This window comes from Zootoca vivipara, chromosome 1 (assembly GCF_963506605.1).
Source record: "Zootoca vivipara chromosome 1, rZooViv1.1, whole genome shotgun sequence".
Taxonomy (NCBI): domain Eukaryota; kingdom Metazoa; phylum Chordata; class Lepidosauria; order Squamata; family Lacertidae; genus Zootoca; species Zootoca vivipara.
Genome location: NC_083276.1, coordinates 124630180 through 124650170, shown reverse-complemented (window position 1 = coordinate 124650170; position 19991 = coordinate 124630180). Strand labels below are relative to the sequence as shown.

At 43.3% G+C, this 19991-nt stretch overlaps 1 protein-coding gene across 1 annotated transcript in view; it reads right to left on the bottom strand.

The window, feature by feature from the left end:
• The window catches only part of LOC118095633 (aldehyde oxidase 4), a 61620-nt gene that overhangs the window by 29633 nt on the left and 11996 nt on the right, over positions 1 to 19991 (bottom strand). Inside the window, exons 8-17 of the mRNA XM_035136882.2 lie at positions 15964 to 16044; positions 15140 to 15284; positions 13985 to 14077; positions 11997 to 12148; positions 10894 to 10987; positions 9576 to 9685; positions 7829 to 8013; positions 6680 to 6842; positions 5338 to 5430; positions 660 to 829 (exon numbers count right to left, since the gene is read on the bottom strand). Of these exons, the coding sequence (XP_034992773.2) occupies positions 660 to 829; positions 5338 to 5430; positions 6680 to 6842; positions 7829 to 8013; positions 9576 to 9685; positions 10894 to 10987; positions 11997 to 12148; positions 13985 to 14077; positions 15140 to 15284; positions 15964 to 16044 (1286 nt within the window). The remainder of the gene's footprint in view (positions 1 to 659; positions 830 to 5337; positions 5431 to 6679; positions 6843 to 7828; positions 8014 to 9575; positions 9686 to 10893; positions 10988 to 11996; positions 12149 to 13984; positions 14078 to 15139; positions 15285 to 15963; positions 16045 to 19991) is intronic.

The window sequence follows — 19991 nt, the reverse complement described above, 5'->3', positions numbered from 1 at the left end:
CAGATAGCGAAACAACCCAATTTGTTTAATCTTAAAAAAACCCTCTTTGTACTATCTTAACTTGTATCTGCATATGTGTGAAATCACCCCTAACTGCAATACAGGCAGGCAGGTGATATGGGCAGGTCAGGGGGCAGCCCTAGAATTTTGCAGGACAATAAATGGTGCCGTCCCCCATGCCATTCCCACTCTCAAATCAAGTTGAAGAGTACCCATCTGGTCAAGTAATTTGAAAAAAGAAAAGACCACAAGCATGCCTCTCCCCCTCCCCCCCCCCGTCCCTGAGAGTTTAAACACAACAATAATAAATTAACTAGCAAACCATTTGCCACCCTTTCATGACACTCCAAATCGGCTGCCTCAGGCAGCTGCCTCACTGTCCCTAATGGTAGAACTGGGTGTAGATATCAGCCTTGTGTGTTGGTTGCACTGAATAAGCACTTCCAGTTCTCCCAAAGTGCACTCCACTCTTATTTAAAAGAGCTGTGTGTCAAGCCTTCCTCTTTTCACCTATATTTGCAAGCATACTTTCATTCCAGCCCACTCCTGAAGTAAACCAAACCAAGATTCAAAGCATGTCCAGTATCTGTTAAAATATGTCCTCCGTCCATTGTTCTACTGCCACACTTTCCTCACGCGCTTTCCTTCTTGTTACTTACAGAATCTTTGCGTGGGCGCGTGTGCTGGTGACCACAGCCATGTAGAGCTGCCCTTCCTCTGGAGGCATGTCATCGACATAGTGTGCTTCACCAGTGGTATGTTTAATACCAGACTGGTGCATGATGGGACGCCCCACTGGGTCCTGAGGAGACTGATGAGGGTCTACATCCTGTCATATGGTAGAGACATTTACTATACAGGCGGTTCATTAGATTACTGAGCATTAGTCAGAAAATCCTACTAAAATTATATGGTGACAACATGGTTGTATTTCAGTTTGTACAGGCTGAACGTTGGGCCCAGAACTTTTACCATGTTATTATCTGTATCCAAAGCTCCGGTTCCATATTGGCTTATATAGGAGGACCAGTCAAGCTATTTAATCATGTTGGCCAAATATACATTTTCAGTTAGCATCCTTGGTATTACGGAGGACAACTTTCTACCACATGAATCTGCCTAATCCTTGAAATAACCAGTGGAGACACTGCTCTGTGGTTCAATTAATGGTGACATCAGGCAGGATCTTTTTAGCAGTAGTGTCTAGATTGTGGAACTCTGCCTGCAAGAGATTCATATAAATTTCCATACTGCAGTTTTTCTGACTCTCCTTAAAGTCATTATGTTTCACTGGGCCTTTGGGCTTAGAGTGATATTCTGTCTCCTTGGTTCTCTGTTGACATTTTGTTGCTGAGATCCTGGTTTTTTTGTGATCTGATTTATTTATTTATTTATTTGTATGTATATATATTAATTTACTACTGGAATTACCTAGGTATAACACAGTCAAGGCAGTCACAGACAACTACAAAAAAAGATGGAAGCAGCACAGGAAGGAAAACACAGGACGATTATCAATGGATGTTGATGTTGCGTAGATCCCAGGCAAAATGGGACTGAATGGTAAGCACCTTGCATGGAAGCGGTCTGGAACTAGATTCTTCACTAGCAAATGATCATTTATTTCATACCCACCCAACAAACTCAAGTATTCCTCTTATGCAAATATCGTAGCCTGCCACTTTTATTATTCTTATTATTTTGTAAATAATTTTTATGCATTTTCCAAAAAAGAAAAAAACAACACTCGTATTAATAACAAATCAAGCCAAATCTTACCACATTAAAAAAACAACAATACAGCCAATTATAGAGTCCTAATTAATTAATTTCAATGGGACTTCCCATGTTCTAGATTTCAAGAGCTAAAGTCCATCCTTTATTTTTCTGCTTTTGTTACTTCCCAATTTCCCAATCCTGATATTGACGATCTCCTCTCTCGGCCAGTCAGTCGCTGGTATAACTCTCTATCTTGTTTTGTTTAAGCATTCTTTATTTCTGTAATCATATAGGGGCAAATTTTTCCATATTGTTCTCGGTCATAATATTTTGAAGCACTGTCCTCTTTCGATGACCCCTCCTTTTTCTGCTGATTCTTTCTCTAATAGGCTCTGGGCTTCCATCCAAGGTTGAAGTTAATTAGCAATGCCACATTGTCTTTGATATTTCTAATTAAGCTGGTGTTTCAAATGTGCTGTAGGGGTATACTTGGCAATCAGTAAGTTACACAAATATTGTTTCTGGTTTCCCCATAAAAACTCACGCCAGCTGTCCGGGGTCCTCAGACAGTTGCCGGGCATTCAGAGTTTACCGCCACTTTCTTTTCAAATTGTATGTGATAATATTCCATGCAAGCAAATGCATATTTTGTAAAGTACACCCCTTTTGTAGTTCAATCAAAATATATCTCCAACCTCCCTCTGTTAAAGAAGACTGTTTCTTTCCTTTTTTTTTCTGCGTCATAACATTCTACCATCGCCATCTTCCCTCCTCAGCTCGAGCCACTTTCGTATCTGATCTTACCATGCCAATTTTGATTAGGGCTCTCCGCCGAGGACTGTAATGCCAATACATCCAATTAATTTTACCCCTCCTGCGTTTCCTTTGGATAATTAATTCTTTCTTGGTGAGGTTTGCCAAATAATAAAATAGCAGATATAACGAATACAAAAGTACGGCAGCCTCACACCTCATTCACCAAACGACAAGATGGGAGTCTTTTTGAAGTCCAAAACTTAGTCTCCAGCGACTGTAGTTTAGCAGATTTTTCTTTTATCTCTTTCTGTCCAGAACACGCCTGGGTTTTTTTTGCCAAATCTTCTTAATTTTTAGGAAACAGGGACTCCCGGCTGATGCGACTGACTTCGGAGAGTTGCCAGATTCGTGCCTTGGATATCACCCAGCGTCCCTGCCTCTACATCTTGTTGTGGAGCGCAGATAACGGACAATCTGCGGGTAGTGCAGGCTCCCCCCTACCCTGGGAAGGTGATGAGGGTAAATTACCCTCATTTAACCCTGAATTACTAGCACGACTAGCTGTCTGATCTCCTGGGAGGCCGCCATATCTCATTGCCGGAAGCCGGAAGCCCGCCACTTTTAAAATCTCATATGTCTTTTGAAAAGAAGTCATGTTTAGCATGCCTTGCCAACTGTATGTATGTATGTATGTATGTATGTATGTATGTATGTATGTATGTATGTATTTGGCTTGTTTGTTTATTTCACAAGGTAGATATACTGCTTGATTTTAGTAAAACCTCAAAGTGGTTTACCAAAAGAATAAAATTATCAGTTAAAAAGAGTTAAGAACTAATGTAAAACATTCAAAAAATGACTATACCAATTATAAGCCCAAAACCAGATTAAAACACATGCCAACTTTCTACATGTCTGGACAGGCTTGCCTAAAAAAAAATGTTTTAGCAGGCAATGAAAATTGTACAGGGAAGACGCCTTCCTGATGTCAATATGAAAATCTAGCTTTGCTATTGTGACCTAGTTCTGCCATGGTGTGATATTTATGCATTCTGAAACTTGCTAGACTCATTGACCTTATATTCTGTTATTTTCCCAAGGATGTAAGACCTTAATGACATGATTGCTAATGTGAAAATTGCCAGGGTTTGCACTGCTATCTGTTCATGCAAGTCTCTGATAGGGATAATAATCTATTGTAGAGTCTTGAAAGTGCATACAATGCCATAGTAGACACCCCCTGGATCTAACCATATGAAATGCTAGCCTCTGTTGTATTGAAAGTGTAACAGAGATAGACTCCTGTATTGTAGTCTGTGTGGCATGGGCGTACCCAGGATCAAAACTAGGCGGGGGCAAGGGGAGGGGCCAAGGCACGGAAGGGGAGGGGCCACAAAGTGGGCGGGAACAGCGAACTCGCGCTCCGCCGGGCTGTGCCCCTCCCTAGAAGCAGGGCTGGTGGGCGGAGGCGGAGCCCAGCCCGGCGGAGCGCGAGTTCAGCGTTCCCGCCCGCCGCGCCGCGCTCTCTGGTTCCCCGCCGCGCTTGGCCTTGCCAGAGGGCGCGACGGGGAGCTGGAGGGAGGGCGCAGCGCGGCGGGCGGGAACGGCGAACTCGCGCTCCGCCGGGCTGTGCCCCTCCCTAGCAGCAGGGCTGGTGGGCGGAGGCGGAGCCCAGCCCAGCGCGAGTTCGGCGTTCCCGCCCACCGCGCCGCGCTCCCTGGTTCCCCGCCGCGCTTGGCCTTGCCTGAGGGCGCGCCGGGGAGCTGGAGGGAGGGTGCGGCGCGGTGCGGCGGGAATGGCGAACTCGCGCTCCGCCGGGCTGTGCTCCGCCTCTGCCCACCAGCCCTGCTTCTAGAGTAGGGCAGCTGCCCTAACTTGCCGAATGGTGGGTACGCCCTTGCTGTGTGGGGCTGCCCATAAATTGCAATTAGAGCAAAATATGACAGCCAGGTGCTGGTTGGGGCAGTGGCTTGAGTGCATATAACCCCCATTTTACAACAGCTACATTGGTTGGCAACTGAGTTCCAGGCCCAACTCAAGGTGCTTACACTTCTGTTTAAATCCCTGAATGACCCAGGTCTCATGTAGCTGAGAGAATGACTGCTCCCATCAAAACTTGCCCATGCCTTGAGATCTGCAGTGGTTCCTGTGCAGGGAGAAGTACATACCGGTAGCACAGGGCCTTTTCAGTGGTGGCTTTGCATCTATGTAATTGCCCACTGGGGTGCATCTGGCCACTTCCCTATACAGTCATACCTCGGGTTAAGTACTCTTCAGGTTGAGTATTTTCAATCTAAGTACTCTGCGGACCTGTCTGGAACGAATTAATCCACTTTCCATTACTTTCAATGGGAAAGTTCGCTTGAGATTAAGTATGGACTTCCAGAACCAATTAAGTATGGTACTTAACCTGAGGTACCACTGTACTCATTTAGGAAACACATCAAAACACACCTCTTCTGGCAAATTTTTGGAGGTGGGGCTGGGCTAAAGATTTGTTTGTTGCTTTTTCACAGCTGGAATTTTATGGAATTGAACATCAATTTCATGATGATTTTTCTTCTGTGTGTCGGAGTCAAGGAAATGTTTTCATTAGACCTGATTTGTATTCTATTGCTTTGCTTTATATTTTTATTGGTGTAAACCACTTAATCAATTAGTTAAATCAGAGATCACTAAGACTAGACCTATTGAATTTAATGGATATGAGTAACTTAGAAGCATTAATTTCAGTGGGCCTACTCTGGGTAGATCTCAGTTGAATTCAACCCATTATACTTAGAGAAGGGTGGGTTAACATGATAGCATTGACATGAATGTTAATGTTATATGATGAAAAGCAATGAAAACAATCTCACTGACCTGGTATATTTGCATACCCTGAGGTGGTTTCTCACGGAACTCGCCTAAAGCACTGGCGTGTATCTTTGGGAAGTCAGGATACTTAGATGGATTCTGTGGGAAGACAAATTATATATTAGATCAATTTTTCCCAAGCAATTCTTCAGGGGCAAGCAATCATATACAGTAATGGTAATTCATTGCCCAAATATGTACAACCAGGGTGCTGAAATTAAGGCATGACTTGCACAACAACTTCTGGTGTGTCCTTTCTACACAAATTTCATGTGGGGAGGTTTCCAGTCATGTAGCAAAATCTCCACTTATAACATTAAAAAAAAAACTTTTAAATTTTTGTAAAAAGATGTATTCAAGCCAACATGAAGCACTGGCTGAATGAAAACAGCATGGCACCTGTTACATAGGAAGAAAGGCCTGCTGTATGCAAGACAATTTTTCTACATAGGTACAAAAAAAAATGGTGTGTAAAAATTGTTAATGGAAACAATGATCTTTTGTAGGGGCAGGAAAGTAGGAGGAACATTGTTTTTAGGAGGAGGGATAGTTTACAGTGGTACCTCTACTTACAAATAACTCTACTTACGAATTTTTCTACTTACAAATGGAGCTCCGTCTGCCATCTTGGATGTGGTTTAGATAGGATATTTTCTACTTACGAATTTTTAGATAGGGTTGCTTCGACTTACGAATTTTTTCTCCCAATGCATTCCTATGGGATTCGACTTACAATTTTTTTCGACTTACAAATGTGAGTTCGGAACGCATTAAATTCGTAAGTAGAGGTACCACTGTATTTCTTATCTAACTATAGTGAACACAAGAAAAGCCTTGTTGGATCAGACGAAAGGTCCATCTGATCCAGAATTCTGTTCTCATAGTGGCCAACTGGGTGCCTATGGAAAGTACACAAGAAGGAAATGAAGGCAATGGCACCCTCTTATATGTGTTGCAAGCCACTTGTATTCAGAGGCATGTGTGCCATAAGCACCATGTGAATATGTACCTAGCTCAGTTACTAACTGCTTAGAGAGAATAAAACACACACCAAAAATAAGGCCAGACTTGCTCTTGTGCCTTTACTATCAGCTTGATTTACAGTAGAGCTATTTCCCATACCACATAGCTTTGGGGAACTGTGTGAACAGTTGCTGGAGACTGGAGTGGAAAGGTACTGTATAAAGGCTTTCTACTCAAATAGGAAGGGTGATTATTATTTTCTCCCCACCTTTGCTTAATACCCAGCCTGATGAAGAGCTCTGGAGAACCCCAAAGGCTTGGGCGCCATTTTGTGACATTGTTCTTAAAGATATTGCCCTTCTTTGTTCTTTGGGGTGTTATTTACCATGTTCTTTAAACCTTGTAGCACTTGCAGATAAAATCTGAAGAAGAAGCTGACAAGCAGAGTTCGTCTGTATTCCACTTTTGCGCCTGGGGCTGAAGGAGAGAGAATAATTTCTTCAAGAATTAGCCTGCAAGCTTCATTCAGCATCTCTTCATCCCAGTTGCTGGGGGGAGAAATAATACAACCAAATGAGTTTATTTTCGCAAGCGATAGATACGTATATGCAGAGTTTTGAAGGGGTGAGGGGGGAAACGCTTCCAAATGCGTTATTTAAGTGACTTTGCTAATGAAGTACACTTTGCCACAAGAAAATTGAACAGATGGGATTTCATTTCAGGTTTCTCAGGAACTGAGAAATAATATCATTCAAAATAGGTCCTTTCTATGGTAGGAAAATAGATTGCGTAATATGAACCAGTCATAGCTAATCTTAATATGGAAGAACAGGACATTGGTGCTGGTGACCCAGCCTACATCATCCGCAGTGAGCATTAGGAACATATGGATATAACACTGAAAGTCGTTGATCAGAACAATCAGTCTCTAACAGTGACCAGTGAGATGAGATGCCGTGAGAAACTCACAAGCAGGATATGAAGATGTGCAAAGGTCATGACTTGACTGATAAGGAACGATGCAGTTAAGATTTGTGTCATCTTTAATTGAGTGTGGAAGGTTTTGTTTTATTTAACATTGTGTTTTAATGTTGTAACCTGCCCTGGGACCTTAGGGAGAAGGTTGGGTAAAAAATGAAAAAAAATGAATGAATGATCTTGCCGCTGTTCAGGGAACTGAATTACATGACAATTCCCTGGGCCCACAGAATGGAAAAAAAAAATTACCAGAAAACTGATGGAAATATATGTATAATTGTTCTCTTAAATTTTATCCCAAATTCATATTCACAGAAATTGCAATTCTTCTCCACTTCCACTCCAGTGTGGTTTGGTGAAATGTTGGAGAGGTGCTTTTGTTTGTTTTTAAGAACAGCATTCCGACACGATATAAACGAATTTTGAAATGAAGACATTTGCCCACCTTAAAAAAAAATTTCTCATTACTACTTGCAGACAAGGTTTAAGTACAGAGTTTAATTTTCCTAGCTCCTAGATAATGTCAAATGGTACAGTCAATAATGTCAAATGGTACCTTCCAATGAGCTTCTGACAGGTATTTCTTGCGCTCACTGTAGTAGGACCAATGCCACCATATAAAATATCCATCTCCTCGATGACATCAGTGCCTGGCTGGAAAAGGACTCTCATTGAAGAATTTGTCACAGACAATGCATTTTTTCGGCGCTCAGCCTGTCGGAATGCTGACACAAATTCATCCTGGCAGATGCAAGAAGGAGAAATTGGGTTATTTTACTGCCCTCATCATACTAGTAGCTGTAGGGTTACATTATACATAAAGAGACTTCCGTGAAACAGTCAGTAAGGGTCAAATTACATGTTACATTATTCAAGGTTTTTATAAAAAGTGTATTTACCCTTGCCACTTTTATTTTGGAAGGAAATAACATGTGCAAAGCTTCAGTCTGGAAGGTGTTCCCAATCTGGGCCCTGCCCCTGTTTCCCTCTGAAAACTGCTCTCTTCACAAGCAACTGTTTGCCCTTAAATGCGTAGAGTTTACTACAAGAAACATATTCAGGAGTAAAACAGCAGACAGGGGAGAATTTTGTTGTGGGACATTGCAATGCCCTGATCTTGATCAAGGATCTATTTTAGATTGGAGCCCCAAAACTGATTTTCTTCAAATTGGAAGTGGCCAGTTTAAGAATGCTTTTTAAAGGCATATGAACAATGTAATGTGTAATTTCACCCTGACAGATTGTCACCTTCAATCATCATACATATATGTGCCAAACAATAGACTACATCATAAACTCACTGGGAAGATGTTGCCATCCTTGCTCATGTATACATAGGGCAATGCACATGTGGTTGGCTGTTAATATAGACCAGGCAGGACCAACAGGTAGATTGTGATCTACCAGTAGATTGCAGGGGTGTTCCAGGTAGATCGTGGGATCTCCAGGGTGCTCCTGATCGACCCCCCTGAAAAGCTCAACAACTCTGGGTCACAATCCCCCCCAAACGCTTAGCAACTCTGGGGCACCCTCCCCAAAAGATCAACTACTCTGACCACCCCTTCCCAAAAGAGATCAACAACTCTTGGCAATGACAATGGGTAGATCACTGCCAGTTTTTTTATAGTGGGAGTAGATCACTGTCTCTTGGGAGTTGGACGTGCCTGTAATATAGAATCACAGAATCATAGAATTGTAGAGTTGGAAGGTTGAATCCAAGTGAGAGCAAAAGGGACTCAAGAGTTACATTTTTATAAAAAATGTTGGTCTCTCTGTTCCCAGACCCCTGAATATATTTTGAGAAGACTACCCATTTTATTTAATGCAGCTTTATTTGCTATTTTCACTGCATACTTTTTATGTATTGGCATATTAATTTAATGAAGTATGACTGCTATTTTGTCCTGTCTGTGAATTTTGTGTAGGATTTTAATTGTTATAGGGTGTAGGCCATTTGAGGTGTCAATTTTCTAACTGAAAACCAGAGGATAAATATAATAAACAAATAAATGAGCAACAGGGAGCAATGTGTCTCTCATTAAACTTCCCACCCTCACTGGTCCCTAGGTAATTTACATGTGATTTTTTTTTTTACTGGTAGATGAATACTTGGAAATATGTTGCCTCTCTCTCCAGTATGTGTTGACCTGTCATTTATGTGCTGGCATGGACTAATTTACATGTTGAGATTTTGATACAAAGATTGTCCTGCCCAACATAAATGTTCCCTGGTGCAGAAAGCCATGGTGCAGGAAAACATACAGACACAAACAAACAAACAGACAGACAAACACACAACTTACTTCCTTGGAGAAAGGGATAAAAACAGAGACTATGACCTCTCTTGGTGAAAGGTCTGCCTGTGGCAAGCGCGCAAGGAATTCATCATTCAGGGGAATCTGTCGTGATCCATCTGATAGAGAAAACAATAGTATTTAGAGAATGAGCTCTTAACAGATACTGATCTTATCTGTCCCATGCAAGAGAAAAATATCCTCCGCATCTATTCAAGCTCCAGGCAGATCTGGCCCTCTTCAACGGCTGATTTACCCAACAGAAACATTTGTATGAAGGGTGCTGACAGCTATAAATAATTCTAGCCATTTCAGATGCTCCCAAATTGTAGCCAAGGTAGTATTGCTCAGAACTTTGCAAGATCAAACCTGCACACTTGCCAGTTGGCATTTGTCGTTGATAAATACAATGGACTTCCACTTGTTTATTATTATACAGTATATTGTCTTTCTGGGCAATATTATATATCACAGACTTCATGTAATAATACACCACCCTGCATTTTGCCATAGTAACAGAACATCAGTTAGTAGATTTCCTCTCTCTCTCTCATCATAGCCGTAAGAGCAAAACAGGTGGAAGGAAAGTAAGGATTCTGCAGTCTCCCAATGACTTCTGCTATTAGGACATGGTTTCACTCCCGCCCACTCCCCACTTTTATGAAATTGAATCACATCCACACCTCCATTTAAAGCATTATTGTACCACTTTAACAGCCACGGCTTCCCTAAATTATCCTGGGAGCTGTAGTTTGTTAAAGGTGCTAGCAATTATAGCTCTGGTAGGGGTCTCCTAAGAATTCTTAGCTCAACCAAGAAGCAGGTAGTTCACAGCCCCCTGAACATGGGTAGGTAAACTAAGGCCCAGGACTGGATCCGGCCCAATCACCTTCTAAATCTGGCCTGCAGACGGTCCGGGAATCAGCGTGTTTTTACATGAGTAGAATGTGTGCGTTTATTTAAAATGCATCTCTGGGTTATTTGTGGGGCATTGGAATTCATTCATTTCCCCCCCCCCAATATAGTCTGGCCCCCAGAATGTCTGAGGGACAGTGGACCCGCCCCCTGATGAAAAAATTTGCTGACCCCTGCCCTAGAATATAGGATCTATGTTTACCAAGAAGTCATTGGAAAATACTTACTAGATGCTATGTTACTTTTGATCAAAGTGTCTAATGCTTTCTTATTAACAGTTTATAAGAGCAGAAAAAGTTCCTAGTCAGTTGATTTGCTCACCATTTGTATTTGTAACTGTTGTTTCATTGTGTACATTTTGATCAAACTACCCAGTGCAGAAATGTATGCAATGGGAGACATTGCCTTTTACCTATTGATACCAGATTGAGAAGTGCATTCCCAGCTGCCAGGACGGGGTTCAGATCCCAGGTCGATCCTCTGCTCACAATATGTCCTCCTAAAGACTAATGGACAATGATATCACTGTTACTACTACTAAATTGCATATAACTATATTATCATTATATCCTTTATTTATTATTTCTTAAAATTTATACACTGCTTGATGGTAAAATAAACCCCTCAAATGGTTAAAACAACAACAACCCAATATCCCCTCTCAAAGGATTCTGGGAGCTGTAGTTTGCTGGTCACAGAGTTACAATTCCCAGTGTCCCTTAACAAACTACAATGCCCAGAATTCTTTGAAGAGGGAAATGTGCTTTGCATGTGTTTTAGAGGTATATTGTGTATGCAGCCTCAGCTGGATTCAACCACTGGATCTTAAGCCAGCAAAGTTTTAAAATTCATTTTTATTTAAACAGGAGAGTGGGGGGGGGGCGCGACAAACTATGCATGTCGTGTTTTCCTTACTTTTTAAAATGAAAACCAGCTTTGGAAAACTGAGATTAACAACAGAGGAAAATGATATAGAGACAACATCAGTGGGATATATAAATCTTATGGGAGGTGACTGCTCTGTGTGCCATGACTTCCCTTTACCCCTTAAAATAAGAGACTTGTAAATCTTTCAACTAAATTTTTGTCAGTGAGAGAGTTGGGACTTTTTGATTTGGACTGGCAGGTGAGTTTGTGAATCACTATGACCACATCTTGTGTGTTTAGAAGTGCGCACCATACAGCCAGTTGTCTATCCTCCAAAGGCTGAGGAAGATGAGGAAAAGCAAAAATTACCTAGGCAATGGTAGAGACAGAGCGCGGGTCCTTCAGACAGACAAGTGTATCCATCCTTCACCACCCCATAATCGTTCCTTTATTGCCAAATGTTCACCCTTAGTGATCGACCTGATAGTTCTGGAGCAACGGGAAAGGAAGCCCATGGAAAATGCTTAGCAGTACAGCCAGAGTATTGGATAGTGTGCAAATATTTATGGGAGAACGGAGGGCAGAACTGTGAAGCCACGGCAGGGAGTAATCTGTACCTGGTCAAAAGAAGCAAGGTGGGAAACCTACCGCCAAATTCCTAACTTGTTCTCCAGCAAGGGTTCTCAGTTGCTTCAGCAGCACACAATAAATCTTTGACTTTTCCATTGGGAGTTCTGGGGTGATGGTTAATAGGAAGTCCCTCAGCTGGGCAAGATGGACTGCTGCACCGATCAAGATCCCTGGAACCAAGCAATTTTCACAAGGGGGGAGGGGGAACACAAATGGACATTTTTAAACAGTCACACAGTCCGCAGGCGGAGTTGGTGTTTGTCATGATAAAAGGTAAAGGGACCCCTGACCATTAGGTCCAGTCGTGACCGACTCTGGGGTTGCGCGCTCATCTCACATTATTGGCCGAGGGAGCCGGCGTATAGCTTCCAGGTCATGTGGCCAGCATGACAAAGCCGCTTCTGGCAAACCAGAGCAGCACATGGAAACGCCGTTTACCTTCCCGCTGTAGCGGTTCCTATTTATCTACTTGCATTTTGACGTGCTTTCGAACTGCTAGGTTGGCAGGAGCTGGGACCAAGCAACGGGAGCTCACCCCGTCACAGGGATTTGAACCGCCGACCTTCTGATCAGCAAGCCCTAGGCTCAGTGGTTTAACCACAGCGCCACCTGGGTCCGTGTTTGTCATGATAAGGGGCAGCAAATAACTGATATATGCAATCCAATGCATGTCTACTGAGTAGTAAATCCAAATGGGTTAAGTGGGGCTTGCCCCCAGGCGAGCATGTATAGGGTTGAAGCAAGACCGACCTGGAGGAATTTACTAAGCCAATGAAATGTACATCAGCTAAAGCTAGGCAACTGTAAATTACCCCTATTACAAACTCTGTTCAGCAGCAGCTCTATTGCTGGCTGAGCTAACCTAAGCCAGGCAGAGTAGAATCAAGCCTTTAAAATAAAGTTTTGTCTGCAACACCCTTTTTGCTGGTATAGGTTCTGCTGGGTTGCCAGTGGTAGAGCTCAGTGGAGTTAAGATCCACCATTAATGATTAATCCTCCCACAACTACCCCAGAACACCTATTTTTTCAGGGCTTCTGCCAGAGTAGGATCTACCAGTCTCGCCTGAGCTAGCTGATCCATGGCGAGAGATTTATGCCAGGGGATCTCCAGCAGATCCAGGATCTGGGGCTCACACCAGCATAGCCTGGTTGCACTAGGAACCAGCTGACTAAGCAGGATTTTAACTCCCTCATCCTAGTGAATCTTGGGTGTGTATTATCACCTGATTTATAAACCATGTAAAGGTAAAGGTAAAGAGACCCCTGGCCGTTAAGTCCAGTTGTGGACGACTCTGGGGTTGTGGTGCTCATCTCACTTTACTGGCCGAGGGTGCCGATGTTTGTCTGCAGTCACGTGGCCAGCATGACTAAGCTGCTTCTGGTGAACCAGAGCACCGTGCGGAAATACTTGCCGGAGCAGTACCTATTTATCTACTTGCACTTTGACGTGCTTTCAAACTGCTAGGTTGGCAGGAGCTGGGACTGAGCAACGGGAGCTCACTCCATCATGGGGATTTGAACCGCTGACCTTCTGATCGGCAAGCCCTAGGCTCTGTGGTTTAGACCACAGCACTACCCGTGTCCCTTATAAACCATGTAGATAACGTCAAAATAGCAGGTGAAACATTGTCTACTAAATATGTTTGCAAATAATATGTCAGAAAATGGTATCTCTAAGATGTGTGCATCCATCCATCCAGACACAATGGCCTCAATCTAGCCAAAGTCAATAAGGGCAGAGTCCTGTTGAAACCATATTGTTTTAAAGCTAGCCACAACTAGTTCCACGATTGCTATGGGACAATGGATCTATCCTTTAACGTATGACGGCAATACCTTATTCAGTGAAGCCCACGAGTTAAGAATTATCGCTTGCCTGTATTCACAATGACAATGCATACGCTGTTTATCATTGTAGTATAGTACATTCAGTATAGTTTATCGCCACCCAAAGAACTAAAACACTGATCTCCAATGGTTGCCCCAGTGACTACTTAGAGACGTACCGCTGTCTCCAACTTCAGTAACATGCAGATCTGGGATCCTAGTAGGATGAAGGAGAACGGGATGATAGACAGAAAGAAGTTTCATATCAAGTCCTAAAAGGGACAAAATCACAATGAGGTATCAGAAAGATAAAGCAGGACTACAAGCAAGGAGGCAGAAACAACTTTGGGGTGCACCAGCCCCCTCAAATATTTTATTGGGGGTGGGGGGCAAAGGGACCTCAGCCTCTAGGAGGTGGCTTCAATCAATGCGCACTCTATATCTCTCACATCTAGTCAGTCCCTCAAACAAGGTTAGAATCACATTTTCAACAGCCTCATGTATTAATAACAACAACCCCCCTCTTTGCAAGTTTAAACCTAGCACAGCAGCTGGAATGTTTCTCCCCAATGAGCTAATTTTCTATGCGCAGGGAGATTTTGTTTTTTACATTCAAAAATCAGATTCCATACCTGCTGTCTACAGTATTACAGTCCATTCTACCAATTCCAAATTCTGCTACACCATTCTGCTGCATACCTCAGTCTCCCCACTATTAGAGTCAACTCATATCACCAAATTTAGCCTGAAGTGTTCTGCATGATCCATGAACAACTGAATGCATTGACAACTGATACATCAGGCTTCTATTTCCAGTGATATTACTAATACAGTCAATTGCCTAGACCGGGAATAGCCAATGTATTACCCTCCAGACGCTTTCTGGCATACAGCTCCCATTATCCCTGCTCACTCATGTGACACATCTGGGGGCACCATGTTGGTGACCCCTGGTCTAGGTATAGTTGTATGCATGTATATAGATGTATGTCAAAACGAAGCTAGCAGCTTCATTTTATCTTAAACTTTCAGTAGTTTTCCTTGCAGATGTTGCCTCATGCTATGCACACTTTGATCATGTCCACACCATATTTTCAAGGCACATGTCTTATCCCAAAGAATGCTGGGAATTGTAGTTTGTTAATGGTTCCGGTAATTGCAGCTCTGTCAATTACCTACAGTTCCAAAGAATACAGTTACAGTTCCAAAGAATATTTGGAGGAAACCACGACTGGTAAAGTGGCATAAGTGTGCTTTAAAGGTATGATTCACAATTCTATGATTTGTGTGACCTCCGTGCTGATTGGGTGACTAGCAGGGCTGCATTTACATACCTACACTTGTATTTCCTACAACAAGAGGTGCATCTGGGTAGCCAGCTTTCAGGTTGACAAGCTCTTGTAGAGACACGGGAGAAATCCAGGTGGTTCTCTCTCCATTGAAAACCAGAGTTTTTCCTTTGCTCTCTTCAGCCAATCTCTGCGAGGAAAAGCAACATGGATATACAGTAGTATTGCATAATGCTGAATAACATACAAACATAGCTGTTTCAAGGAGAACCAAGCCCTCTTTAATCCTGAACCACACCTTACAGTTAAAGTGTTAAGCACTCTTCCCAGGATAGCTTTGTAAGAAACTATGGTGTTTTGTGCATCCACAACATAGAGGAGATTGCATTTATGGTAATTAAAAATTACAAGAATTTCTGACTTTAAAAAGAAGTGTGTAAGAAAAAAATTAGAAAATATTTTCAGAGAGTTTTCAGCAGTGTTGATAAGGAGGACAAAGCAGCAGCGATAGAAAAACTTCACAGAGAAGTGAAGTTGCTGTCTTTTTTATACTCTTATAATAAAGAGGTCTGAAGTCCATGATGAGAAGGCAATTGGGGAAAATAACCCATGCATCCTTCTGGTAACCCCAATGAAGGAGGGATGCATTTTCAGGGGAGATCTAGTAAGCAGGTGGAGGTCGGGTAAGTGTGTAGGGGTTGTATGGGGAAACACAACCCTGAGTGAGCGCTTAGAACCCACTGGAATATTGCTGCCACTCAGCAAATATTAGGGGTGGCATGCAAACTTCATAACAATATGCAAACACATTTATACAGTCTATTGTAGACTTCTTCACAACAGGCACGAACAAATGTTTTTTCTCCTACCATTAGTTCAGGAGGAAATATATAATCCTGGGTTGGGTCAATGGGATGAAATCTTTCAGGCTTGCATAGACCTGAGCACATCTATAGGAAAAGAAAAGAAGGCTTAATATTAGCATGCACAGGAAGTGGAAAAGAATGCTAGAGGCCAAACATTTGGGGTCCATGAGCCCATTTGGAGTTTTTTAAGGGAGTGCTTAAAAAAAACCCAACATATTTGCTGTTCAGAATATTATTGGCAAAAGTCAGGCCCAGGAGAATGAAAATGGATCGTCCTGAATTTGGAACATGGTGTTCCTAAAACATCAAATTAAAGCTTACAGTGGTAGGCAACATAGTTTTTATTTAAAAAAATCACAGCTCTTGTGCTTACGAGCAGTGGCGGAGCTTCAAGATCCGGGGGGGGGGGAGCAGGCGGGGGCATGGCTGGTGCGTGTCCCAGGGGCGTGACGCGCATCCCAAGGGCGCCGTGCTGCCCGCAGGGGCGTGGCGCATGTCCTGGGGGTGTGGCACGCTGTGGGGGTGTGGCACGCTGTGCATCCATCCCGCACCCCTGTTCCTCCGGCAGTGCTTACAAGCAAGTCAAAACCATTGATCCAAGGCACAGATCCTCATGAATAACAAAACCACCAACAAATCACCAAACACATCTGTGGCCAGCTTCAGTGGTGGTTTGGAGGGGGTGCTTTGTAAACATTATAAGGACCCTCAAGGGTACCTCTGGAGGGGCCCAGGTGGCGCTGTGGGTTAAACCACTGAGCCTAGGACTTGCTGATCAGAAGGTCGGCGGTTCGAATCCCTGTGACGGGGTGAGCTCCCGTTGCTCGGTCCCAGCTCCTGCCAACCTAGCAGTTCGAAAGCACGTCAAAATGCAAGTAGATAAATAGGAACCGCTACAGCGGGAAGGTAAACGGTGTTTCCATGTGCTGCTCTGGTTTGCAAGAAGCGGCTTTGTCATGCTGGCCACATGACCTGGAAGCTGTACGCCGGCTCCCTTGGCCAATAATGCGAGATGAGCGCGCAACCCCAGAGTCGGTCACGACAGGACCTAATGGTCAGGGGTCCCTTTACCTTTTAAGGGTACCTCAGTTCCAGGTTTTTGGACTATTTCAGTGCTGGAAAACACCACAACTATGATTTTTACAGTTCAGTCATTGGAGACACATGCAATCTGAGATGATGGCCATTCCAATTTACTTCCCCCAGTCTCCCAAAGAGAGTGGTTAACAAAGGACAGGCAAGGGAGGTGAGGAGATCTTTCCTGGAAATGTTGGATTTGCATGATTCAGAAAAGTGAGCAATATGGTTGCACTGTAAGTTACAGCACGGCAATCTTGCGTTCTTCAAGCTAATGATTTCTTAAGGGTCTGCACCAGCATTTCAAACTCTTACACTTTTCCCCTGGCCCCAGCACCAACCCTCTGCTCTGCAAGAAAGCACACAGAGATTCTTGCCTACCATCATGATGACACAAACCCAGTCAAGGGTACCAACTTGAATAAAATATTGGTGGGGGGGGGAGGTAAGCCCCGCCCACATAACTGATCACATGACGCAGCACACACACACCATTTTAATGGCAATTCCCATCAACTTTATTGGGCCTGGCCCCCTCAAATATTTTACTGGTGAGTCCCAAGGGACCTTGGTCCCTAGGAGTTGGCTCCAATGAACCAAATATTGACTTTAGAAGTGAAACGGCGCAGGAAAACATAACATTTGAACAAAGTAGCAGCTATTCTTTAGGATGGGGGATGGGGGTGGTGCTGTGGGTTAAACCACTGAGCCTAGGGCTTGCCAATCAGAAGGTGGCCGGTTCGAATCCCTGTGATGGGGTGAGCTCCCGTTGCTCAGTCCCAGCTCCTGTCAACCTAGCAGTTTGAAAGCACATCAAAGTGCAAGTAGATAAATAGGGAAGGTAAACGGCGTTTCCGTGCACTGCTCTGGTTCGCCAGAAGCGGCTTTGTCATGCTGGCCACATGACCTGGAAGCTGTACGCCGGCTCCCTCAGCCAATAACACGAGATGAGCGCCGCAACCCCAGAGTCGGTCACGACTGGACCTAGTGGTCAGGGGTACCTTTACCTTAACCTTTATTCTTTAGGATGCTTCTTATCCAACCATGGTGGGGTGGTGGTAATGCCCATGAATCCAAAAAGGATTGATAAAGGTTCAGCGTGCCTTAAATTGGGATTGATAGGATATAAAATCACATTCTGGATGAACTTTGTTTGGACAATGCCACCATCATTTAATTATTTGGAACATAACATGCTCTACTCCTTTTTTGTAAATGCATTTAGAGCAGCATTTCTCTTCAAATGACATTAATCCCTATTTTAAAACACAAATAACCAAAGCTCTTTACAGAGTAGTCCACTGCCAATTTAAGATTTTGCTTTGCAAACACCCAGATAGTTGAGCAGGTTTAGAGCAGCTTCCTCTGCAATGTTGCTCAAGGGTGTGGTGATTATATTTCACTCTTGTGTAAGAAACACTAGCTCCATTTAAACCTTTCTTGACCTTCACACTCATCACAAAGCTTATGAAAGGATTATGAACACGGCATAAATGCTCTTTGCCAATACTTGCCTTATTGCAAAACTGTATTAGAAGGCTGGAGGGAAATGCTGACAACCGAAAACGTTTCCACTTACCTATCAGGTTACACGTTCTGTGTACATACCCACTGCGGGTCAGAGCTAGTCTAATAAGATTTCACTTGGGTGCGTGAGAAGGTAGCTAAGCCACCTCACCCTCTGAAAGCGATGCCTGTGTTATTACATTCCAAGTTTTACAGATCTGACTTCTAGGATTACCAAATTCTTGAGAGACTCTCCTTAGACCTCTGAAGCATAATTTAGCAAGCAAAATTGCTCTCTCTCTCTCTCTGTGTGTGTGTGTGTGTGTGTAGGATTTTGGGGTGTATTGATCAATGCACACAGGGAGGGTTAACCCTCCTCTCCCATACAGTGACTCCGGCCCCTAGTACTTCCCTGTGTGACAATTAAGCTTCAAAACACTCGACAGGCGCCACTGCGGGACTTTTTTCAAACCTAATCGCCACCTGGGAAGGTAGGCGGAAGAGGGGAGGTTGTATAGTGCCCCACAGCCGTGGAACATTTGAACACAATACGGTACTACCATCAACCCTCCCCACCACAACTTTGCAAAATCTGTTGCAAAATCGCATTAAGCTTGCACTGCTTCTGAAAGATGGATCCAGTTCTCACTAAATGTCAGAGGATTTCTGGCAGTTCCGGTGAACTGGTATTTAATGTGGAACTACAGTTTCTCCTCTGGGTAGAAACTCTGTGATCCTGGGTTGACCTGAATAAAATTCTGGGTTGGAGAAAGATTTACTACTAATTACTTCCCGGCATTCTCACTACCCAGGCTTGCACCCCAGGGAGATCACTTCAGTGCTGCTATGGAGGCGCACTCCATTGTCGCTCGAGATAGACAGGTGCCAACTTTCTGTCAAAACACTGCTATTTTTCTGGGAAACTATGTTCCTTTTCAGAGTAGGGCTGGGATTGCTCCGAAGCTTGCTCCCATCTGTCAAGATGGTGCTTTGAAGGATGGATCAGCATCTATGTATTTCTGAGCCCAGTCACATTCTGGGTTATTTGCACAATCTCTCTCTATAGTTGCTGGTTCTTCAGATTTCATGTGACTCTGTAAAGCAGGGCTGGTGAACTGCAGTGGCAGATTCACAAATAAGTGTAGTGTACACAGAGTTAGGACCCCCTGCAACTTAGCCCACCCCCAATAATTAGTATCCATTCTTAACTGAGTGAATACTTTTGAAACGTAACTGCAAACAATGAATTGTCATTGTTGAGTTATAGCATTTTAGTGTGTTGCGTTGTGTTGTTTCCATTCTTTGCTTATCCTGCTTCCCGTTCAAAGTCAGGGAAGGCTGTTCCATTAGGGTGTGAAGGCTTTCCTCAAATGAAAGTTTTAAACACCAAGATAAACTCATTGGCACTTGTGTAAAGATTACACATGTTCAATCATTGTGTGATAAAA